We start from the raw sequence: 25,534 nt of genomic DNA on the forward strand, positions 1-25,534 counted from the left end.
AAGTAGCAGCATTCATAGGAGTTTTTCTGAATACTTTGGTTATCAAAAGCATTTCATAACTGTACAAAAGCAGCCTGTTCCAATCCTTCTGTGGGATGCTGACATCTGCCTGGGAGCAGGCTCTGACCTAGCACCTGTGGAATGTTCCGACAGCAAAAGGCACAGGATAAGGAGTGACAGGAAATGTTTCTATTATATCTGTGCGTGCATTCAAACATTTGCGTTTAGGAGTCACCCTTTTTCTCAGAGCAGCAGCTGTAACAAGGATTTCTGCAGCATCCCGAGGCAGTTACAGCACACAGCTTCTGCATGCTGCAGCCCTGAGCTGCTTCCAGTCACTCCTCTGCACCTTCTCCTGGTTCAGAAGTAAACACTAATTCCTTTCCAAAAACTTACCATGTCGTTTCCTGTTTGAGGACTGCAGAATCATCTCACAGAAAGCAGTAAAAAATTAGATTGCAACCTATGTAGCACAGGAGTTTGAAAACAAAGCCTCATCTCTCTGGTTTGCCTCTATGATCTCAGCTGAGAGCAGCCTCCTGCCAGCTGCATAGCTCACGTTGCTGTTATCTGTTTCACTGTTTACCTCAACCATCAGCATTAGACCTGGTTTATTAAATCTGGGCATCCAGCATACCTGGAGAGCCATAAGAGGGCCACACAGCAAGAGCATAAGGATGCAGAAAAGTCATGCTGTTCTCGTGACACGTTCCCGGCATTAGTCAGGATTTTGCACTTCCCTACACTAACATTTTCTCTCACATCCTTGTTATGTTCAAACAGATGCAGCAGTTTCAAAGTCAGTGTCTGTCCTGATGCAGGCTCTGCCTCTTGCAGCAACTTGACAATTATACTGATAGCTTTGTAATTACATCCTGTTAAGCAATACCTGCTCTGTTTCATTTTTTTTAGCCTCCTCTATGTAAAAATATTATTTGAAACAGTTTACACAAACACCTATGGGGAATAGAACTATCAAGTTCATTTCATATCAAGAACTATCAATTTCCCCAGGATGAGAGCATTTATTGAGTTTTCTGAATGGGCTGCACTGTGAGTGCTCTGTGCTCTGAGCTCAATGCCTTCTGCTCCTTCCCGATCCCATTCCTTCACTGCCTTCAAAGTTCCCTCTGGATGTAACCAAACAACAAACAACCAGCAATACATGCTGCCATGCAGAAGTCTATTACATGATACTAGCATCTGGAAAGCCTCAAGAGAAGCAGTTTCCAAGTCAAGCAATAGCAATATGTAATTGATAAAACACACCTGGTACCTGCAGTGCCTAAGAAGATCGTAACTAAGCAACATCAGTAATGATAGCCCCCACCAGACTGAATATCCCAAAAGTAGCCATCTCAGGATATACAATATTCCAAAGCATTCCAAAAGAAAGCCTGGAACCCATTCACCTTAGCAGAAAGAATCTCAACAATACCTTGACAAAAAAGGACAGTAAGCAGTATAACCAGGAAAGTTACAGCCACAGAATCATACAATTATAAAATAGCTGAGGTTGGAAGGGACTTCACTGCTCATCCAGCCCCAACTCCCTGCTGTGGGCTGGGTGCCCCCAAGCAGCTCAGGCTGCCCAGGGCCCATCCATCCCAGCCCTGACAATCTCCAGGGATGGGGCACCCACAATTCTCTGAGCAGCCTGTGCCAGAGCTTCACCACACTCGTGAGTAAATAATTCCTTCCTAATAACTAACCTAAATCTCCCCTCTGTAAGTTCAAAGCCATTTCCCCTCATTCCACTAGTATCTGCTTGTGTAAAAACTCAGTCCCACTTTGCTTATAAGCTCTCTTCAAGTACTGGAAGTCCCTATATGAGAACTCCATCTTAAACATTACCAAAACATGCTGAGGTTTGAAACATTTCATTATTAAGTTAACTATGTTATCTATAACAATTCAATAGGCACGAGGGAAAAAAAGGCTATTTCTGAAGAACACGCTGTCACACTGACCCATTTTGAACATGTGTTTAAAGGCAGCGCAATAAGCTCCAAAAACCAACAAGGACCATTTGCAAAGTCTCAGTGGGCCACAACTCTGCCTACCTAAAGCAGTTCTCTGGAGCACGAAGGCCCTGCTGCTGCCTGCAGTGCAGTAGCACAAGATGACAGTGCTAGGTGGGGCCAGCAGCACGCAATGGGCTGGGAAGGTCCCCCAGCACAGCTCAGCCCCATGGAAATAAGGGCATGCACTGCCCAGTGCACACACTGGGTACTGAGAGCACAGCATACAGCAAGGTACTGCACAGGGGAAAGTAGGTCTTACTATAAAGAGACAGAACCTCTATTAGAAAGAAGATTTGTGTGAGATTATTTTTCATTATTACTGTGAAATTTGATTCATTTTGATTCAAAAATTGTGACAAAAGCGACACTTGCAATTCCCTGCACAGTTAATTCTGCGCATATTTTCTTTTAGCTCACTAAAAGTTCACTGATATAAAACAAGAAGTCTTTCGAAAACTATTTGCAGTCAGCTGCTGCGTTTCCTTTCCTCCATCGGAGCGGCGTCGGAACACCGCGTCCTCCACGCACGAACCTGCGCTGCCCGCACGCACCGCCGCCACCCGCGCTCCAGTTCTGCAGCCTCATCTCAACTTTTCCCTCTATTTCTCCTCGCCCAGCAGCGCAGCGCTGTCACGCGGGTGAACGAGCCGCGTGCGGGAAAGAGCGATGGGAACGAGCCTCAGCGCTGCCGCCGAACGCTGGAAGAAGGACGGGCGGCAGTGACAGGACAAAATTCAGCAGAGTGCTCCGTGAGGTGAATCACGCCGCCGAGGGGGAACGGAGACGCGGCGGATGCTGAAACGCAGCAGCGCTTCTCGCGGCGCCCCGAGCACGGCGCAAGGTGCCGCTCGTGCCGGAGGGGAACCGCTTCGCCACGCGGCGGCCGCGAGACCCCAAAGCCCACTCACGACTCCCGGAGCCACGCGGGCAGCGCCGAGGCGGCGGCACCCGGACCTCCCGCGGCCGTACCCCGCTGCTCACCTTAGGTTTGTAGAGCCACTTTCGGAACCTGTTCATCATCCCCGCGGCCGCTGCCCCGCCGCCGCCGCTCGGAGCGCGCCGCCCGCCGGCTGCGGCCACGGGGGCTGCCGGCTGCCCGCCCGCAGAGCGGGCTGCTCGGGGAGCGGGGCGAGCTCTGCCGCTCGCCGGGAAGCTCCGCAAGGCGGAGGGTCTCAGCGCCGCCCGAACGAAGGCTGCGCGCCGCCGCTTCAGCGCACGGACCGGCCGCCGGCACAGACAGCACCGACCGCTCCGCGCCTCAGCGCCCGCCCCCAAAACATTGCGCGGCCGCCCGCCCGACAGCGGCGCCCCCTCGCCGCTGCGCGCATGCGCAGGGGCAGGTCCACGCGCTCCCTCAGCACTGCCCACCGGCCCCGCAACCAATCGGAAGGCGGCTGGGTGCGGCCTCCGGAGGGATCGCCCGCCTACCTGGCCCCTTATTTGCGTAACACGAGGCGGAGGCGGGGGACTACATCTCCCAGCATGCCTCACGACGCAGCCGGAGGGGCAATGCGGAGCGCGGCGGCGCAGCGGATGCCGGGATTTGTAGTCTTCTCCCCAGGACCGATGCTGAGCGTGTCGCGTTCAGGGCGCCGAGCCTCTGCTCGTCACAGCTATCCTTATCTGAGTGCGTAGTGATCGTCCAATTAATTTCTAAGCCTCTCATTAGCGCAAGAACCAAGGAGACAATAATTGCGTTGCTCAGCAACGGCGACAAACAATCGCCGCCATCTTTTCTCCTGCCCGAGTAGTTCTTCGCCAATGCCGGCGCCGCTGAGCCGCACGAAGGAGAGCGCGCGAAGAACTCCAGCTCCCGTCAGCCCCCGCACCCCTCAGCAACCGCGGCGCTGCGGCGGCGGGCGGAAAAGCGGTGAGGTGGTGAATGTAAGGTGAGGCGCCTCGGTGAGGCTGGGCTCGCTTTCGCTATGGTGATTTCGGTCAAGCAGCAGTCTCGGTCTTTGTAGGCGAGAGCGAATATAAAGCCTGAAGGAATCTCTCAGATCAGTCTGTGGTCAGGCTTAGTGTATGCAGTTGCTTTCCAAGTATCCGCAGGCTCTGCTGTAAAGTATGGCCACTTGGGCTTCCTCCTTTAACAGGAGTTCTGTATCAGGTCATGGAAGACAACGTTTTCTTCAGGTCTAATTTCTATCATACACCAAAGTTAGCATTTTCTCCTAAGTGTATGGATGCACTCCTAACTCAATGCGTTTAGTTTCCGGTTTTATGTATATATGCTTTAATACAGGATGATAATCACAGCAGTTTGTTTAAATACGTTCACAAGGGAAGAGCCCCTCTATGTCCAGAGCACTCGAACTGTTAGTTTCATATTCCTTTTTTTTTTTTTTTTTTTTTTTTTTGTCTTTGTAATGACTGTTCCTTGGGAGAGAGGGAAAGGGAGGAATATCAGCATGTACAAAGGATGAGAGCTCAAACTGATTTTCTACTATGCTAGGAGAAAAAGTATTTGTCATGGGAGAGCTGCTGGAGCCTGAATTATGATTCAGTCTGAATGAGTGCAGAGGTATTTCTCTCCCCCTTATCCAGAATTCCTTGTGAGTGTAAGAACCTTGGCAGGTACAGAGAGTCGTGTAATGTTCTGCAGAGGAAGGGAGAAACGCTGATTGCCCCTACGACACAGACACTGTAACACCTCTTCTGTACTTGTCATCGTTTGTCCTGATCCAATCTTGTCTTGTTGGTCATTTATTTAATTTGGACATTTTGTCTTCATCACACGAGGTAACCAAATGCCTATATTGCATATAATCACAGACAAACACTTTCTTTTCAGCATTTTTTTAGTGATTAAAATACTGCTTAGGCAATTATGAGTGAGTTTAATAGTGCTGAAAGGAGAGTATCAGAACACAGTATCAGGAAATGTTACAACATTCTTTTACAACAAGAAATGAATTATCTTTACCACAGTGGCAGTGAATCATCTTGATGAAGCTTTCTTTCCCAATAGCAGAATATAAATATATAAAACACAAGAACCATTTTCAAAAACATATTTTTCCACCACGCATAATTACTTCTATGTTCATTTTTTTTTCTGATTGCTAAGCCAGATTAATGTCTTTCAGACCAGATCATTGTTATCATTGGTCTTTAAGACAGCAGCACACACATGTGTATAAACTAATGAATTATAGCTCTTGTCACTCAAACATTAAAATCCAGGTAGCTAGCTCTGTGAACTCTCACACCTACGAGTAAAACATCATTTGAGAGAGATACAGTCCTTTCACTTCTGAAACAAAACATCAAGCATAAAAAGTAACAAACTGCTGTGCCTTCAGAAACCTTGGCAGTGGCTGAAGCTACCTATGTGTTGTCGTTACTGCCCAGCCTGCTGACTGCCTTATGTTTAGCATGTCTCTATTCCCATTCCTTTTTTTTTTTTTTCTTTTTGAAAAATAGGTTGTTAACAACAATTTGTAACAGAATTTAAGATTAAAAATTCTGTTTTCATTTACATCTCACTGGGAAGATCAGTGTATTGAGCAGGACCAGTATAGCCCACATTCAAAAATTAATGCTTTTCTCAAGATTATATTTAATTACATTGTATCAAGTAACCTGATGCAGAAACCATTTAAAGTATCAACCTAGTGATCTCTTGAGATATTTGCAAAATAAGAAATCTCTTGTATTTTATTGATGTTTCTACAGTTTTCTCGTTTCTCCTGCTAGCGATTCTGAATAACTGTGATTTTGAAAGCTTGACCTAAATGTTCTCTTGTACATTACTGCAGTGCATTTTCTCTATGAGCCTATCAACATACATTATGCTACAACTGAAAAGGGCATGAAAAATTAATGATTTACTATATTTATAGGATTCTCCATGGTGAAGATGGTCAGCCATGGAAAACATATCACAATAATAATCCAACAGCTTAACAAATTTAACCCAGAAAATCAGAGCATGGAGGATTTCTGGAATGAATCAGCTAAGATGTTGCAGGTACATTAAGTTTCATCTCATTTTACATCGTTTACAACATTTTGGTAAATTATTTTAAATATGAAGTTATCAATTTTCTAACATACTGTTGTAGCTTTCCTAGATTCTTTTTACAGTACCAATGTTTTTCATTCATGATTTTAAGACCAAATTTCTTATTATCTGGTTATCATCAGAAAAGAGAAAAGTGAAAAAAAAAAGAAGTGCTTGGGTAGCAACAAAAGGTGGGGGAAGCAACCACGTCCTAAAATGAATCTGACAGTCACAGGGAAAGTTTCTCTTCCACTTCTAAACTCTTTTATCATTGTCTTTCTCCTTTTCTCCTTCCAAATGAAAATTCCCATCAGCACCACATATTTATATATACAAAAGCAGTTCAGAAGCTGGTTCACAGGATCAAGTATTCTTGCTTTGAGGACATAAGTGATTGTCCCAACAGTGAGATAGAAGGCAACTGGCAGTAAACTGAGTACCTGATTCTAACGTAATACTGCAAGTAACCAGACCAAGGTCTGCCAACCTGTAGCTGCAGCAGTTCCAATCCTTTACTTACCATGCTCTGTCATCTTTTCACATTTCTTTGTCCTTTGTGACACTCTAACTTCAGCTAATGCAGCCAGTGGGTTGAATCAGCTTTAAAAAGTCATGAAGACATTAGTATTATTAGCCTACTGCTGTCTGTACGTGCTGTGTACTAACAAACTACGTTGTCAGAACTCTGATTCTCTACTGCCATGTGGCTCGATTACTCATTTTCACTTCTGCCAATAAAGTCTAAAGTGCTGCTATTCCATGTAATTAGTTTCTTCTGTGTTCATTCTGCATAAATGACTACAGGGATATAAAACTTGAGAGGTCTGATAGGGAGACCACAGTTAGGGGTGTTGAATCCATTTGCATTTCTTGACTATTTGCTTTCTTAAATAGTTTCCAGTTAGGCACCTATTTTCTGCCTCTTGCACTGTACTGGCATAACTCTTTATGCATTCATGTGTTGAATTACATCAGGGAATTGATCCAGTTTCAAAATATTCATTTTTCACTGAGCAAAGACTGGGTAAATTCAGCTGAATTCACTGCTGCCAAAATAAATACTTGTAAAAATTAATATTCAGAGCATCTCTCTTCTCAGCCCAGGAAAGGTGACATAAAGACAAAAGAAGCAGTAACTCCATTAGAAAATCATGAATGTTAGGATTCTTGTTAAACTCTTTCAAATGGAGAAGAAAACAGAGCATAGCTGATGTCATAGATAAGGCAAAAATCTTTCTCTGGGATAGTTTAAAACATTCTATTTCACTTCACTTGCTACATAATATTTTTGCTGGGAATTTATCCACCAAAATAAGATCTGATTTTATACAGAATTCAGCTTCAGGAAATGTTTCACTTCCAAATTGGTGATTATAATTTCTCATGGAAAATTCATTTTACTTCTTTCAAATTCTATGAAAATTTTGTAGTAGGTTTGTGGTCCCCAAAATATTACTTTGTTTTTGTACACATGATCTCCAGGCTTGGCCACTTACTAATTAGTTGGTATTAATGACTTCAGCAGAAACTTCTTCTGGTTAGGATCCTGATTCAGGCCATCACTTTAAACCACACTCGATTTGAGCCTTTATGTCTCATGGTAGCAGCATTACAATTTGCAAACCTAACATTGCGAATTACTGCCCAGACAAAAATCAACAGGGTCAGATTTCAAAAGTACAAATCCTTATGGTGGCAAGACACAGCTCTTCACTCAGTTAAGTGGGTACCCAGTGAATCAGACTTGACTTCTCAACGAGTCACTGTTTTCTATTCTATTAGAGTTTTCTATTTGGTTAAATTGTTTTCCATCTCCTGGGAGAATAATCAGATTCCATCCATTATCAACTGTGTTTCGTTAATATTATGTGTCTTTAAATATTGTATTTGTATGTTTCTAATCTTCGTGTCCTTCTAATGTGATACCTGATATATCTTGTCTAGTTCTTTGATAACATATTGATAACAGAAAATACTTGTTAACTTATTGTCCAGCTGTTTGATGTTGTTCCTGGTGAAACCAACACGTTTGAGCTAGAAACAAACTAGGTTATTTCTTTCACAATAAAAAGGCAGCATGCACAAATCACTCCAGAATATGTTTTGAGATTCAGCACCTTCCCCAGGCTCTCTGCAAGCCTGTGGGAGCCTCTATGGACACCAGTATTGAAAAGTGCCAGGTCCTCAAATTACTTCTGACAGCCACATGCAGATACCTGGAACTGTAAGGAGAAGATAGCAGAGGACATTTTACCAAAACCTATTTTCTTCCAGAACGAAGTAAGTTTTGTGGAGCGATGTAGATGCTCGTAATAGCTGAAGTTAATCTAGTTCCAACACCTCAGGTGCACAGGAATCATCCAACCCAGCCTTGAGCGCCTCCAGGGATGCGTCAACGGCAGCTTCTTGGGTAACCTGTTCCAATGCCTCACCACTCTCTGAGGAAAAATTTCCTCCTAACATCTAATCTAACTCTCCCTTTTTTTAGTTTAAATTCTTGTTGTATCACTGTGCATTTTCCATTCATATGTGAATATGTTCTAAATCTCATGGGTTAGAAAACCCAGTTTTCAAGAGAGAACATCATCTCTCCAAGGCCACTCAGGAAGCAAAAGAGAAAGGCCTGTTCCAGTCTCATTTCCCCCTTGCAGCTCCTATTTCTTGTTTTTATAAACAAGTGGAGTTAGGAAATCTCACTGATTGTTAGCCTTCTGTTTTTAGAATAAAACAAATGAAATTTGGTTCCTTCTAATTAGAATGCTATGATAAAAATTAGTCTGGAGGAAATTCTGTGTTAATTCGCACATATTTTATTTCTGCATCATGTTAATTTTATGTCGTGAAAAGAATTTATGTTGATTGTTCCCACTATGTTCCCATACGTGATTTTCTTCCAGGAAAGAAATCACACTTTGCCTTGTAATTCAGCTATTTACAATCTTTGCGTTTATTGCATAGTATTTTATAATGCTTGGAACACAACAGTGGACTTGTTTTTCACTGGGAATATTTTCAGGAACATGGGTTCCTTCATTACATGATGTGTGACTCCTAGTTGCAACAAGCCAGCCTTCACCTTTGATCTCAAAGCGTCTGTTATGGCCTTCAAAGCTCATAAAAACAAATAGTAAGTGCATATAAATGCTCTTGTTCCAGTGTTATGACCTCACTGATATTAAAACAGAGTTCACTTTGAGTTGCCTGGAAAACACATTAACTTAATTATTTAAATCTGTCTTGGTTCTTTAAATTATGGATATTCACATTCAAAACTACATGTTCATTTCTATTATTCTTTGTTTGAATGCAAACACTGCTTCTCTTTGCTCATCTTCCTAAATGCTTTTTAATACTCTTCCCATCAGTTGGTGCCCTCCAGATAATATCTTCATTTTTGTTTATTAAAGCCCCTTCTTTTTATTAAGTATCTTCAATTAAATCTATTAAAAATGATCCGCATCCATAGAGATCCTTCATCAAGTATATTTTACATAAGGACATGATTTTATCAGGCTTTCTATAAAAACTGCTTCTGCTCATTTTGAAGGGAAAAAAGTTTTGATCAAACTGAATCATCACAGGCAGTTTTTCTTCCAGCTGACTGCTAGAATCAAGATTTTGCTACGATAACAAGACACACTCTAATATAGAATCTGCCATGCAATATTTGTGCCTTTCTCTGTGTAAATAACTCACCTTATTTTCAGCAGAATTATTTGCTTCAATTAGAATTGCAAGATCAGACCCACCATGTGACCTTTATAAACCTCACCTACTAAAAAGCTGGAGTAGCCACTCCATATCCACTGTTCTACTCCTTTATTCCTCTGATATTGATAGCAAGAGGAACCTGTTTATGAGCTTTCCATGTGCAAGAACATGGTGTAATTTGGCATAACTCTTCATCGTTCTCATTTGTGTTGGTTCAGCTGTATGTCTCACACATGCCCACTCAACTGTGAGTAAAATCTCCAAATGTCAAATGTCACTGGCTTATTTTTTGGTATGAAAATAATTTAATGGAAGATTATTTTGATATATGCAGTGGAAAAAATCTAATCTAGTCGAATCTAGTTTGTATTATCGCTCACTGAAATAGATGCATGTTATGATCTTTCTAAGAAAAGGATGGAATCTGATTTTTCTGCAACATCCTGCTCATGTAACTTAATAAGTACAAGGGAAAATAGCCTTAACTGTACCTCTTTGAGATGATCAGCATTGTTACATGAAAATACTAGCTGCTGTCTGCAATACAGATTGTAAATAGTAGAAGCAGTGCATTCTCCTATTTATATCCTAACATCCTAAAGCTTTTTTCCCTATTGCAATGGCTAGAAGCATTTTCACTCATTGCAGGGGTAAAAGAGGACTCAGTTCTGGTAACTGATCCAAACCCCAAGGAAGTCAGTGGGGATATTTTCTTTCATTTTCATGGCATTTTGATTAGACCCCTGGAGAGACTAGCACTGATATCAGAAGTGCTATAAATTAATCAGAGAGCATCTGCAAACCGTGCATATTCTGCCTAGAAGTAGGCAAGATCAGTACATGAAATTGCACAGTCCTCTCAGGAGGTGAAAGCTATTTTATCTTTTCATCAAATATTATCTTCTTCCATAAATGTTTGTTTCACCTTAAACTAAATCCTTATTCTGAGGGGTCTCAAGCAGGGCATGGCTGATGTTCCTTCCCTTCCTTTCCTTCCCTTCAGAAACAAGAACTTTTCTTTCTTTCCTTACCCATCCTTTTCTGACCCCCCCCTAAACAGCTCCTATTGTCATGCTTATTATCATGCACCCACACTGGCAAGGCTTGCTTTTTGCAGATACTTCTCCATTTAATTTATGGTATTTGTAGTACTAACAAATTGTGAACATTGTGTTCACAAATCCTAAGCTTAAGCTTTCTTACACATTCTCTTCTGTTCTCGAGGCAACTTGACCCATTCCCAGCTACAGTTAAGTGACAAGGAGCAGGGAAAATATGCCCCCAGAAGCAGACTGAGGGCACTGGGAATCTCTCAAAAGGCAGAGATAATGCCAGTCAGCACATATTCCTACGTGAGTCAGTCAATCTCATGCACAGACAGGATCCTTCTTTTTCAACTTAAACACTTGGGAATTAGGAAAACTGAAATTCAATGTCATGAGGAGAATGTGTTCAGATATTTTTTATGACAGTGACATTGTGAACACATATTACAATGTTTTACTTACATCCAATACAGCCATTGCTCAACACTATGAAATATAGGCTTCCAAACATTAAAAAGATAGAACTGTCCAATATACTCTTATAAGCTCACTATGCTTTACACAACAAAACAGATAAAAAGCTGTAATATTTGAGATAGAGAGGTTGTTTCTGGAGGCATATTGTTCCAGATTAATTGTTTTAGATGAATTTCAATGATGAGTGCAATGCTTGCTTGCTTGACTTTGTGTTATCTGGGGAAAATCTGTTACTAAATCAGTACTACAGTTCCAGATTTGCAAAATATTGCCCAAAAAGGAATCTCTTTAAAAAATGTGATGTGCCAGCCCTCAGAGCTGTTCAGTATGTGTGTTTTTCAGTTACCTCAAAATGACTGTACTTCTTTTTATACACAACTAACGTTTTATTTCCAGAAAACAATAATTGTTATTAATTTTGTGTCTCTATAGACTCTTAATGTGGCAGAAGAAAAATTTGTATTGGAAACACTAGCTGGATGTATAGAATATAAATCCTTACTGGATGTAGTAGTCAATGCCTTTTTTGCTCGTGAGGGGAGATACTGCCTGATTTCTGAGCGTAATCTCTACATAGGTAAGCTCTCCTCAAAACAGCAAATATATTTAACACAGATCTTTGAAAAACATTATTTTATTAGTGCAGGTCTTATTATTACATTTGAAGTATTGTGCTCAGTGCAGTATGAAATACATAGGCTTTTCCAATAGCCTAATGTTGTAATGTCTAAATCCTGAAATTGTTATTTAGTTTGGGCTCTCACAGGCATCAGGTGGATATTTATCTGAGAAAATTCAGTAGAATATACCTAAAGATAAGGTTGATTGTAACATACAGGCTGGAAATAACATCACTGGCTAGAAGTATCTTGAGAGCTCATTGTTTTCCTTTATTGTTTTCTGTGAGATTCAATACCTTTGCCATTCAGAAATGAAATTGAATAACAAAGCTCTGTCTGTTGGGGAGCGCAGCATGTCTCACAGGATAAGAAACCATTGTTTCTATCCATTTATTAGTTCCTTCATCATTAGTCATCACAATACTGTAGATAGACTTATGCTTTGTCTCCATGTGTTAGGTCAGCCGTCTACCTTACGCTAGTTCCTAAATTAAAATCAGTTATAATGCAACTATATCTGATAGAATGAGCTAGTTAGATAGAGTAGGTACTATCCCCAGTGTTACTTCAGGCATTGAGAAGTACTTAAAAATCATCTTTTAAATATTTTTATGCTGTGCATTTAATACAGACACACTTAGGTTGAGTTATAAAGTCCCTAAATGAATTGGAATCATGGATTGCGCTGGCATTGGTTCACCGACTCTTTTGGGGTACTTTGTAATGTCCAGACTGCTTCATTCCAAATGACTGAAAATATTAAAACATAGCAAACAAGCACATCTACATTTTATGTTTTAAAAGCTGTTTCATTTCTACAGTAATTCCGGTTTCTTCTGTCGAAGTCCCAGGAAAGACTTGAAGTCTGAACCAAGTAACAACCTAAAGGGAATGTCAGGGACAAAATTCACAGAAGATTGAGTTTTTTCTAAATGATAGTGCTTCACTGTCTCCATTTCTCCAAAGCTTTGTTTTTCAGTGTCTGGACCACGTAAATTATACCTTTAAGCTCAGTGTTGCTATAATTGGATTGGCAGGACTGGTCCACTCAAAAGCCTCCATTAATCATAGACAAAGGGGAGATCCCAGAAGATTTTTCTTTATCAACAAGTTGGGAGCTTAAGGTCATTGGCTTATATTTTTTTAAGCGGCTTGTGATTCCCTTTGCCAAGCTGCATTGACACTTAAATGATCAAAGCTGCTTATAAAGGCTGTTGCTATGTGTGAGCAGATTTGAATTTAATAAAGCTTGTAGGAGATAAATGTATATTCTACTAAGTCTGCTTAAATGTGTTGCTAGGCTAAAACACAAGATTGAAGCCTGACGATACACTGAGTTTGTTGCAGCATTTTGGTCAGAATTTCTCGGTTTGGTGGCAGCTAAAATACTGCAGTGTGAGTGAAGTCTGATTGATGCAAGTGAATACAGTCAAGTAAAAGCTGATACGGAAGCTTGTGAACTTTGCAGGCTCGTTGAAATCTCAAAGAACTGATTCCTCCTTTATCAAACTGCATACGTGCCAGAAGAAAATGAGAGAATCAGACTTGGATTTCTCAGAGAATTCCACAATTTTAAAATTTGCCATAATTGTAATTTAGAATAAAAACAAAAATTGTAATATCTATGCAAAATAGTCACTTGCAAATTAAAGGGAAATGAAATACTAGAATTTTTATGTTTAGAATTTTTGTTTTGTACCATAAACTGTGATTTGGGAATAGGTATCCTCTCTAAAAATATTAAAAACAGAATATGTTGAATATGTTGAGAAATCCACTATAAACTTTTTTTAGTTTATTTTTCTTTACTTTAAATTTTACCAGAATGACTTTTCTTATACGTATACGAAAATGTTCACTACATCACAAGAGAGCTGTTTATAACAATTTAATTCTTTCAGCAACTTTTCAGTCATGCCTCTTAGGAGCCATTTGACTCCTGATATCCTGCCTTATTGCTAGAATGATATGGAATTTCACTGATGGAATGCGTGTACTTGGTGTATTGGATGATACAACTGCCCAAAGAAATGGGCTGCCCTTATCCCCACTGCCCTCCTGCTCTCACCCCCGTGAATTAGAACAAACTTTTAGCCACCGTTCAGCAAACTGAGAATGAAACTGTTTCAGGTGAAAATCCACAATCTGATTCACCTTGGCTGTGTGCGTGTATTTGCCCCAGAGAAGAAATGCCAAGAAGTAAAAGCAGATAAAGGAAACAAGCATTTAGAGGTTGACAGAGCTGCTTATTTTGTAGCGATGAGGTTGACACAGTGAAATGTCTTCAAAATCATGGCAAGATCTTAGAGGATTCCAAGTTCTGCACTAATAGATCTCCCAGATATTTGCAGGTATCAGGATGATCTCTATCTTGGATACTTTTTGGATAGCTACTGTTGTTTTACATTTTTAGTGTAATTGGATAACTGTCACAATTTTTGCATTGAATTCTCTATAAATTCTTCATAAAACTGTAAATCTATGCTAGCTTAGATCTAACTCAAGAAACAGGTAACAGATTTATATGAACCACAGCATAGTCACAATGCGAATAACAAGCATAAGCTGAATATAACTTTTCTTTTACAATTTCTAACTGTTAAGCACTATATTGCCCAGTTAGATAAGCAATATTGATGAGTATTTAAGATTAAAGTCCCAGAGCATGCTGAGCAGAGGGTACACCAGACTTTCCTGTTGCATTTTAAATATATTTCTCTTTTGGCAGTTATTTGCTATTTGGCGACTTTTCAACTCGAAGAGCTTGGTCTTCAGCACTTCAGCAGAATTGTGAAATCCCTAGACACTGTAAAAATGCATAAGGTAATAAAAGTACAATTTTTTCTTCACTAATTAGTGTTTTCTTCATTGTAATTGGTTAATCAGATAATTTCAACTTTCAGTATAATTTAAATGGAGAAATTAGTTTTCAGTTGTAATTCAGCAATTAAATAGAAATTATTATTCTGTTATTACAAAAATCTTGAGTTTCTGTACTTAGGCAGCAACTACCTCATATTCAAACAAAGATTGTTAAATTGTATTTTTTATCATCTAAAGCAGTAGAATAATCCCAAGATCTATAGTTCATGTGATTTACAGTTGTCCTTCTAGCTTACTCTTGGTTCTGCTTGCATTCCATCTTTAACTTCAGGCAATAGAAAAAGTTTTTGCCATACACGAAGAATCTGTTCATGCTAGTTTGTATTCTTTTTTTCCCAAGCAACCCACTCCCACTTTGATGATTAATCCTACTGCCCTTCCAATGCTTTTCCCCTTTTCCAGAAAAAGCAGAGTTTCTAGGTTGCAGTTATGCGTTTACATCAAATTACATCAAATTACATCATTACAAAATATAGACAACTGATCGTTCCATTACTGCCGAACAGAAAGAAAATTCTGCTCGCTTTTCCTCCCTCCTCATCAGCTTGGATTTCTCTCCTCTACTTGTTTGCTAGTTTCCATGAAACTTACAAAAATGTAAAGATCTTTTGCTTCTCTTTAAAGATGTTTGAAGGCACTGACTATCTTAAAAGCTATGCTTTAATGCCAGGGAGAAGGATAAATTGGCTGGCAATGCTTTCTCATAAGCCCTGCTTTTTTGGGAAAATAAGCTAAAAATTAGATTACTGGTGACATACTTGTGTTAACTGTGACAATGTGGGTGTTGCAAAGCGCATATAAACACAGTGTTTGAATAGCAAATAACATAGTCTTCTATATACATGTGAGATTTGGGGAACAGCCAAATCTTAATCATTAGTACTCAAAAGGTGATGTTTCTCTTTTTTCTGAACATTGAATGTTCATGTGGATGGCTGTATCTTTCTCATGAGCACAGTTGCTTTGTATTATGTAGGAAGAAGGAAGGTTAGGTTGTCTGCATAATGCTTTTAGGAACATTCTGGTCACTTTGCTTTCATGTATTTAGCATGGATTGTTTTTATTAATTCCATTCGGAGAACAAAATTCTGTATTTCATTAACTGTTAGAGCAAAAACCCAAACAAGTGGCTAGAAGAATTACCTTAATCTGATAGACAGACAAATCACTCTCTCTAAAATGCTCTCCCAGCATCTTCTTTAGTAAACATCTTAGAAACAAGCCACTGGATTGGATGCATTTTGAGCTCATTCAGCTAGCAACACAATCTTCCCACTTCATACCAGTTATCTCTTGTTGATTCCATTCACCCAGATGTATACGTTGTCACTACCATGATGTTTTATTTCAGACAGTTTCTCCTTTCTTGTCTGGAATGATTTTTGTCTGGTAGGGAAGTGCTGCACGTGTGATGATCTGCACCTACTACATTTTTTTCTCCTGTAGATGTTTGCTTAAGTATTTTACCAGATCCTCATCACCATGGTACCTAGGTTTTCCTTTCTTCCATTAGAAGAGGTCCTTTGTCTGCAAAGTAAAACTAGATTATAGTGATGCACCTGCAGTAGAGGATTTAGAAGCAGTGTTTGGTCCCCCAGCAACCGAGACAAAAAACAGCCAGAGGCAGATTAACAGCCTTAGCAACAGCCTGAAGTTGTCAGCAATTTGGGATTCTCCATCAGGATGCTGACTTGTACATATTGCCTGATGACTGTTGTGCCTATGTTCAGTTGAGGTAGAAAATAATTGTTCACACATATTTACTTAGAAAAGATGTATTTCGGTTAAAAGATAAATGTTTCTGCATAACACAGGCTGACTGAGATTTTCTTAATCATGCAGATAAACCATATACAGATGAGTAGCTTTCATGAAATGAAAGGCACTATGTATAGGAGATCTACTGGTTTGAGTAAACCTTCTTCTTAGAGCACTGCATGACCGAATCCATTTGAAGGAAATTCAGTGTTTCCCTATGACTGGTGCCTTCAAGCATTTTCCAGGCAGAATAATAATACTACCTTGTTCACACACATTCATCTGCTTGAACAGAAAATTATAGGATCACATTCTATACTTTTAAGAATATATACAAGAATTCTTTGTGTTTGTATACTTACAGAATCATAAGATAAAACCCAGTTTTGTAAACTTAGCAGGATTGTTCTTGAACATCTTAGTTATGCATTGCTAACTCAAGTCTATTTTCATGCTTAATTATTCATACATTTTTTTATTTTATTTTTGTGATAAAATTTTAGGGTTTGTACGATAGAGGAAAGACACTGTTGATATAAAATGTTGAAGTAAACATTTATAATTTCATACTTGCCCCGTAGAAAATGCATTCCCTGTAGCATTTAAGAATAGGTTTCATTCTATTCTGTTCTGGTTGTTACCAGTGGCTCTGAAGTCATTGGTAAAGAACTTCTGAGATCAGCAAGCAAAATTACTGAATAAGTACTATATATTATTATTTCTATTGTTATGAGATAGGAATAGTAGGAAAGGGTCAATAGGAGGTAGGACAAGATCATCCTCCTCAAGGATATAAGGACAGAAGGTCAAACAGTGGCAGAAGGACCTGAGATCATGCTAAGACACTTTTCTGCATACATTTAACTCAGGATTCTCAAAACGGAGTTGTCCATTTCTTGGTAGGAATGCTTACAAGTGGTTCAACTTCAAGTGAAGAATAAGAGGGAAAGAATCAACAGGAAAAGAGGAGTGGACAGGAAGGTCCTTGATTGCCTTTGCCAGTACAACAGATAGCTGTGGTTGTGTGCAGCCAAAGTAATCTCATTCTCAGGTAGTGGCTGATCTGCATAGAGAAAATGAATCTACTGTTTCTTGCAGATATTTCCTTGACTGAATCAATGAATCAAAAGCTTATATCATGAATGTAAATGGCTGTGAATGTGAAGATGCTCTCAAATGAGGAAATGTCCCATTTTTTAATTTTCTTCTTAGAAATAATTCCACTGGGTAAAATACATATAAAGAGAATATTAGCAGGACATGTTCAAATTCTCACAAGAATTAATTCAGCCCATCTGTACAAATGCTTTACTACAGCCAAAGGAAGTTAAAATTGTAAAAATGGGTATAATATCTGGTGTAATTCCACCACTTTCAGAGAAGAAATGAATCTAGCTCATCTTGCTCAGTGAGTAGTTAAACCTTTGGACTATGAACATTCAGGACAGGGAAGTAAGCAGAGTAATGCTGTTATCCAAATGACTGTCTGGTGTATTCACTAAGGAGACAGATACTGATAACAACTGAACAGAAATCTGAGAACTTTAGACTGTATTTTGCTGCTATACAAGGAAAGAACTATTATACTGGGGTTGCCACCCGCTCACGTGTGACCAAAGACAAAACAGAAATGTAAGGTAATTTCCTAGTAATTCAGCTCACAAAACACAGAAGTTTCTATTGCTAAGCAACAAAATCTGCTGTTGTTTTGTGGGTCTGATTCTGCCCAGGTTTGCTGTTTGTAATGTGAAATATAAAAGCCAAGACTGTGGACTTGGGCCCAGGCAGCCTAGGGTCAGAACCAATGTCTGGCAATCCCTGCATAATCACTGGTATTCCCTGCATTGCCTGGTTAACTGTTCCAGGGCAGCAGCCAAGGTCTTTTCCCACGTGATGCATTTTGGCATATCCTTACAGCAGTTCTCTTTGGATTGTAACTAAAACACAGAAGGCTAAAATATGGATCACAATATCTGTGTCTGATTATACAGTTAACCACGCTCTTTGCCTCACAGGAATACATCATAGCATCCATCCATCACAGAATAACCCATTTGTCCTAACATGGTGTGAAATGTTAATAATGAGTACATGACTGGAGTTGCAGTGGGAGACCTCAATGATCATAACTCAGCTGTTTAATACAACAATGAGAAATCACAAAATATATGCTTTTATTAGTTTCATCTGCCTTGGAGAGGTAGCTGCGAGTACTTTGTAGAAGATTATTAAAGCAAACATTTAGAAGACCTGGACAGAAAAGATCAGTCAGGAAGAGCTCAGATAACAATAATTCGGAGGCTTAGTTTCATGGGGCAACATAATGGAAAACTGATTGAAGGCTCTGAGAATGGAGTCGGCTATAAAAGAAGAATACTGGGGACACAGACAGGGAAGAGGAGTTCGAATTAATGAAAGACAATGAAAGAAAACTGGAGGATTTATAAAACACCACCTGTAGTATTTCCACAGCAGCTTCTCTATAAAGACTCTGAATACTCACAAATTTGAAATTAACTTCTCATCTCAGAGTCTGCTTCTTTTTAAGTATAGCTCATGTTCAATACTTCCCTGTATGTATACTTGCTTACAAGGGATATAAAAATACATTTTTTTATAAACTCTGGGTATAGTCAGGGCCTTCCATAAGGTAAGAGAAGTACTTTGGCAATGGACACGATGCTCTGGGTCTGTAATCATATCTGCACTGGGATACCTGAATGTAAAATTTGTTGTTGTATCTGCTAGGAGTAGTGCATATGCAGTGCGTTGGTACTCTTGGAGACTTGTCCACTGTCTAGACTTTCAGCATTTTCTTTTTACATTACATAAGCACAAATGATTGTGTTATGTGAAAAATAAAACTGAACACGTGTATTACAGAGAAAGATCTTCCATAAGGAGAACAAATGAGTTTCTAAAACAATAGGATGAAATACTTATCATACACTTGGCAAACTCCACTGAACCTGGCAACAGCCGCCTTCACAATTCAACATTTAGTTTATAGTCCTGCTTTTAGACATTAAGTGTATTCTTCTAGGTAGTGAAAAAATCAGCATCTGCAGTTTGGGGGAAAAACAGTAATTTCTAGACATGAACGGGAATCCAAGGTGTTAACAATCACTTTATTCAGTTGTCATTCAGTTGCTGATAAGACATTTGACTCTACCAAAAGCCAAATAGATGAAAATAAGTCAAAATTTACAGGTTGATTCCTTGGAAATTATCAGAAGTCTACAGATATAAAGTAGACCTTCTGTGCTTCTGTAACTTCTGCAGCAAACAGCTATAGCCAAACCTATACTGTTTATAGCTGAGTAATTCATGAGGTTCTAACCCATCTTGAGCTGGGCACCACCTGTGAATTAAGAAGCTGCCTGTTAGTCCTCTGGAACAGAAATTCTATACATTCTATATATTCTATGTCCCCCAGTGTCTTTATTATTTAGGGCTTTTTTGCTGTCACTGGGATTATTTTGGTGTGATACTCAGCTCCCTTCCACTTCCAGATGTTCTATGATTCTATGATTGCCAGGCATTTTTTCATTTCAGTAATGAAAAAGTTCAGGTTCAAATTTGAAATTTGTATGTCCATGATACATGCTGGATCTGAGTGCCATTTTCAAGAGGGTTTCAAAAGTCTGTTTGAAGAGCTCAGATTTTAAAGGAACGCTTTTAACCTTCTGGTGAGTTCCACTGGAAATCACACGTTCGAATGTTGTTACTTGTCAAACACGTAGAGCTGTATAATTTATATTTATAATATTTGCCAAATTGAATCTTCCTAGTTTAATGGGAATATGCCCATTAATTATATTTCAGTAAAAAATGACCACATCTTATAGCAGCTACTGTACATCTCACCAGTTCTCCTTGCAAAGTTCCCAGGGAACTGAAAGGATCCAAAGTAATTCAGGTGCACTGCCAGGCCTAAGATATTTTGGGGCACCATGGCTCACCCAGCTACAAATAATCAGGAGTTGGCTGCAAATATTTTAGTCTTCAAAACTCTATTGTGTAATGAAACTAAAATCAGTGTTTGGGAGCAGCAATTACTTTATTTTTTAATGAAAACTTGTATTGCACAATGTTTGGATGCATCAAAACATCTCCATGCTGTAGCCACTAGATTTTTTTAGGCCATTAAAATATTTTAGTATCTATTAACGTTTCATTAAATAGAAGATCATAAGGCTTTCCAAGCAGAACTAAAGACACACAAATATCAAGCAGATATAGTTATAATATAGGGTATAATAAAACCAAGTTCTTCAGCAGTGTTTGTAAACAATCATGCTTGTTTGTTTGAGGGTGTTTTGGTAGTTTTGCATACCTCATACCTTTAATAAGCATATTGAAAATAAATCACTTGTTACTAGTTTCTTAGATTCTTCTTCAATGCCTTGTATTTGAACACATGGATAAAAGATGAATGGAGTCAGCTGTATGATTCGCTGTATGTAAAGGAGAACTGGATCGATCCACTGCTGAGGTAAGCAGTCAGTACTTAAGGAACCTGTGCTCACCTCAAGAGTTTAAATGCAATACAGAAACCTTCTGATGAAAATTCAATTTGCTTTTAAGGTATTTTTCCCAATTAAGTCACTGAGAACCTTTCTTGTCTTCATGAGACCATAGTAATCCCTTTTAGTTGCCCAGAGGCAAGGTTCTCTCATAGAGAAGTCCCTCCACAGCTGTTCTAAATTAGTTTCTTATTGCCCATGAATAGATCAAACATTGCACTAGCAGGTTCATGTTCTCTCAGGGAGCGAGTCCAGTCTCATAAGTCACTTCAACATCTGTATGACATTAAGAACATGAAAAAGAGCTTGGCTTTGTGCTCAGATTTGTTTAAGCAAGCGGTTGTAAAACCCCTTCTGAGCAAATCAGATACGTGTGTAAACAAGTATTTTTAAATTATTATTCATGTATACAGTTGCAGCATCACTTAATGGTTTAAATGCTTGATGGGGCCAGATGTGACCACACATTGCTTTGGTGGAGAAAGACCAGCATGAATACCTTTGCTAAGCTGGAACATTTTCACATGGAAGAAGAGTACCTGTATTTCAGTTACTCAGCAACTTGTGTCACTTTTTAGCTCTTGTTTTCACTCAGGGCAGATAAATTAAAGCTAACTTGGGTACAACTGGGTGGCTGCAGTCACATCTCCTCCTCACTCCAATAGAGATTACCTCAAATAATGGCAAATGCTGTTAGACAGAACTGTTATAAACAGTGCCAGCTGAAAAAGAATTTGTGTCTAGTTCTATAGTATCAGTCACTAGAATTAACCCTGTAATACCTTACAGAATATGTGAAATTAGTAAATGTAATACTACAGATTGGGCTTGAAATACAACTCCACTGCACACTACAATAATTAGAGACATACCTGAAGTTAGAATTTGGCTCAATATATTCTTGTGTAATAATTATTATAAAGTATTCTTACAGCAACAATATAAAGATGCAGAAATACAGAATAGCAGTGTTATCTGTTGCTTGTGTTTCATTAATAGTAGGCTTGTGAGAACTGTCATTTGCACACAGTCCCATTCAGTATAATAAGTACACATTTTGCCTACAAACAAATGTAAGTTGTACAAGAATGTTAAAGACCTGACTTTGTTACTAGAATTGAAACCTCTTTCAAGGGTCTGAGGATGCACTGGTCAGTTTAGTTACTTCAGTAGCTTAAATTCATTGAAATATGAGGTTGATATAAAAGCCTTGTTACTTTCAGAAGGTACTCATAAGCCTCATCCCACAGTGACAGTAGTGGCTAAGCTAATACTCACATGAAGAAGTCACAATAAATTTAATGATTTTTACATTTTGGGAAAACTCCATTGCATGTGTAATACAGGTTGAACAAATATAGAGGCTCAATAGCTGATATTAAGCTGTGAACAAAATCAGCCCTGTGATAGCTTGTTTGTATGCCACCTTGAATTCAGTACCTTCCTGTCATTCCTGGGAAGAAGTTTGAACCGTTATATAGTCGAAAATCCAAACACAGAGAAATCAAAGTCATCTCAACTGCCCTACAGGCACCAACTTGTTTTGAGGATTCATTTGCTAATTCCACCAAATTCCTTACGTCATTCTATTTGTTGTTTTTTTTTTTAATTTGACCTGCATGTGCTGTGAGATTATATGTGCATACTCTGTCAGATGGTGACAGTGGTAATACTGAGACCTCTGTCTGTCCATATTCTCTTCATCTATATTTACTCTGCTTCTGAAAGCCTATCTGCTGTTTCATAGCCATCTTGTTGCAAAATAAGCTGGCAACACAGTTGCTTATTCAGAAGAAACTGGCTATTTTATTTCTGGACCAGCATCTACCAAGAGGTGGAATAGCACAATCCAACTAAATCATAAGTAGAAATTAATGGGTTTATAGGAAGAAAACAGTGGTGTAAAGTGTTACAGAATTCACACAAGTGTCAACTGCAAATACTGTATTGTAAGTACAATAGAAAAAAAAGAAACAGAATTTAAAAATCTTTTTTTTCTTTTTTTTGAAGATGGCAGCCTAAAGTACAGCAGCTGATAGAACAACTTGCAGATAAGTTAAGCAGTCGTACTACTGACGTCAAAATATCAACGGTCACTCAGCCAAAGGAATTTAATTTGACTGTTCCCAAGCCACGTGCCATTCCTGTACCTCTGCCAATACAAGTGCTGGAAAAAAGTCCCCCTGTGAGTTTTTTTATGCTTTGTGAGACACTGTGGTTTGTGTGTTCTTGTGCACAAAATCATGGTAAGCAATTTAATGGCCTCTTTCAAAATAATTGTAGAAAATCTAGAACCTTTGACAGACGAACAAGAATTCATTTCAATTTCAGTGTTACTGAAGGTCAGATTCCTATAAAAATAACCAATGCTTTTCATTTCAGTGAATCTTGCATAAGCAAACTGTAGACCAAATAAAGGAAAGGGGAATGGTTGTTTTCTACAGTTGTTTTGCATCTTTTGGAGGTAGAACTACACAGTGGATACACATTGATGAAAGTACAATATAAAAATTTGTGGTAGTCCTTGGATTTGTAAAATGCTTGCTTTGGATAATGCAATGAAGCAGATAAGAAAAAATATTCAAATGAAAAAAGAATTATAAACTAGCAGGATATTTTAGATGAACTTGTTAAAACAAATAGCAAAGCAATTTCAGTGGAGATGAGATGGACTCCAGTTTTGCAACTGGGGTGGAATTTTATTTCTCACTATTTGTTTTATTGTTGAATCTCTAAATTTTCTTTTTTCTGTTGAAATTTATTGCTCACATACAAATGAGAGATGAGTTTGTCTTTGAAATGGTAAGCTTTTATTTTATTTATTTTATGTTCAAGATTCTGGTTCAGTCATAGTCATACAAATCAGAGATGCACAGTTGGTTTTAAGTTAAGGCAAACAGGATTTGGGATTAAGTTGCTCTGACTAACTTAATAAAGACTCCAAAAATCATCTATATTTAAATGCAGTGGGAAGTAAGCTTGGAAGTCATTGTTTTGAGTATTATCTGCCACCTTGCATTAGCACTTCAGATTTTAAATAATGCATATGTTGAATGCTCTTAGATACCATTTACATCTTAGGAGAGCAGAGCAATTTAATGGTAGTGTGTTACACAGTTAATGGAATTTTACATTGGAACAACTTAATACTGGGCTCTGAAAAACTGCATTTAATAACTACTGAATCGGTATAAGAATGAGTCATGTTGCTGTCATTTTAATGCCTTTATGCTGTGCAGGCCCTCTTAGAATAAATTTGCTTTAATGTAGATTAATTTACTAAGTTCATTTGCATTGTTAGGGTTATACAAAATTTGGATTACATTCTGGCCTAGTCTGCAAATGCAATAGTTTGTGTGAATCCAAAACCATTAGTGCAGTGGTGACATATGACGTGCCCATCTCTTTGCCTATCTCAGCAAATAAAGCTTCACTTTGATTTGTCACATTGTTGCCAGCATCACCATTTTAGATCGTGAACATTCAGCAGAGACTGAAAAGGCAGTCCAGATGGCAAGAAAGATGTAGGAAAGTGAGAGCTCTATATTGGTTTGGATGCTGTGTGGTGGAGAGTTGTATGTTATTAAGAGGAATGCTAATATATAGAGCAAGCAATATACTTGCCTTCATGATCTTGTTATGTATAAAAACACAAGCTTTTTATAGAATAAGCATCGCTTACAACCAAAAAATAGAATTCTGGTCAATACCAAAGTTCAGAGTGCTTATTCATCATTCTGTACAATATTTTCCTCTCACACTTCTTCCTGAAGTTTATATTCTCCTGGTGTTTGACATTGCCTCATCTAACATAAGGAATTTTTACTTGGGTGCGTATTTTGTGTGTGATTAAACAAAACTGAAACAGTTTCTTAGAAATGGTTTGGCATTCTCTGGATATTTGCTTCTCTGCACCTTTAAGGCACTAAATAGCCCATGTTGGGTCTGGAGTTTATCCAGAGCTGCTGTCTCAGGGCCCCATAGAAAAGCCTGTCGTTCTGTTTCTTTCTGCACGGTGTCAGCTCAGTGATATGTCATGCCATTTGGTTCTTCCTTAAAATTCTCATGATGCCTGCTCCTGAAATAAACCTCTGGTAGAAGCATATCCAGAAACCGTGGGTGAATCTGACCACTGCTAGATGGGAAAGGCAAGCTTGGTGTGTGTCACTCCCAGCCTCCTTTTTTTGTACTAAAGAATTAAGTAGGTACAGTTTGGCCTTTCCAGTCTCTCTATTGCTGGAATTTACAATTTGCCTATAGTGATGTAATCATCCTCTTCTGACAACTGCAAGTTGTTTATTATTAGAAAGGGTAATTGCTCTGTTGTCTATCTGTCTGCCTGATTGGTAATCATAACCATGGTATCTGAGGGCTAAATTACAAGGCTAGGATCATTTCTGAAAAAGCTGATTGAAAAGTCTCCTCCTTAAATTACTTGTAATATGGACAGCATTTTCTGTGGACAGATCTTCAGCTTACACTG

At 38.9% G+C, this 25,534-nt stretch overlaps 2 protein-coding genes across 6 annotated transcripts in view; one reads left to right on the top strand and one right to left on the bottom strand.

Moving 5' to 3' along the window:
- ZFYVE28 (zinc finger FYVE-type containing 28) overlaps positions 1-3,268 on the bottom strand; it is a 145,628-nt gene extending 142,360 nt beyond the window's left edge. For 2 of the 5 annotated variants that reach the window (XM_052682004.1, XM_052682002.1), the window contains exon 1: positions 3,006-3,267. In XM_052682004.1, coding sequence (XP_052537964.1) covers positions 3,006-3,044 — 39 coding nt within the window. In that variant the 5' untranslated portion in view covers positions 3,045-3,267. Of the gene's footprint in view, positions 1-3,005 lie in introns of all 5 variants that reach the window. The other 3 variants (XM_052682003.1, XM_052682001.1, XM_052682007.1) reach the window with 2 other exon arrangements.
- Positions 3,269-3,604: 336 nt separating this feature from the next.
- Positions 3,605-25,534, top strand: part of CFAP99 (cilia and flagella associated protein 99) — a 49,773-nt gene continuing 27,843 nt past the window's right edge. Inside the window, exons 1-6 of the mRNA XM_052681636.1 lie at positions 3,605-3,913; positions 5,870-5,997; positions 11,697-11,841; positions 14,613-14,707; positions 20,908-21,020; positions 23,062-23,236. Of these exons, the coding sequence (XP_052537596.1) occupies positions 5,878-5,997; positions 11,697-11,841; positions 14,613-14,707; positions 20,908-21,020; positions 23,062-23,236 (648 nt within the window). The 5' untranslated portion in view covers positions 3,605-3,913; positions 5,870-5,877. The remainder of the gene's footprint in view (positions 3,914-5,869; positions 5,998-11,696; positions 11,842-14,612; positions 14,708-20,907; positions 21,021-23,061; positions 23,237-25,534) is intronic.

The sequence above is a fragment of the Tympanuchus pallidicinctus genome, unplaced genomic scaffold (genome assembly GCF_026119805.1).
Source record: "Tympanuchus pallidicinctus isolate F22 unplaced genomic scaffold, pur_lepc_1.0 scaffold2, whole genome shotgun sequence".
NCBI lineage: Eukaryota > Metazoa > Chordata > Aves > Galliformes > Phasianidae > Tympanuchus > Tympanuchus pallidicinctus.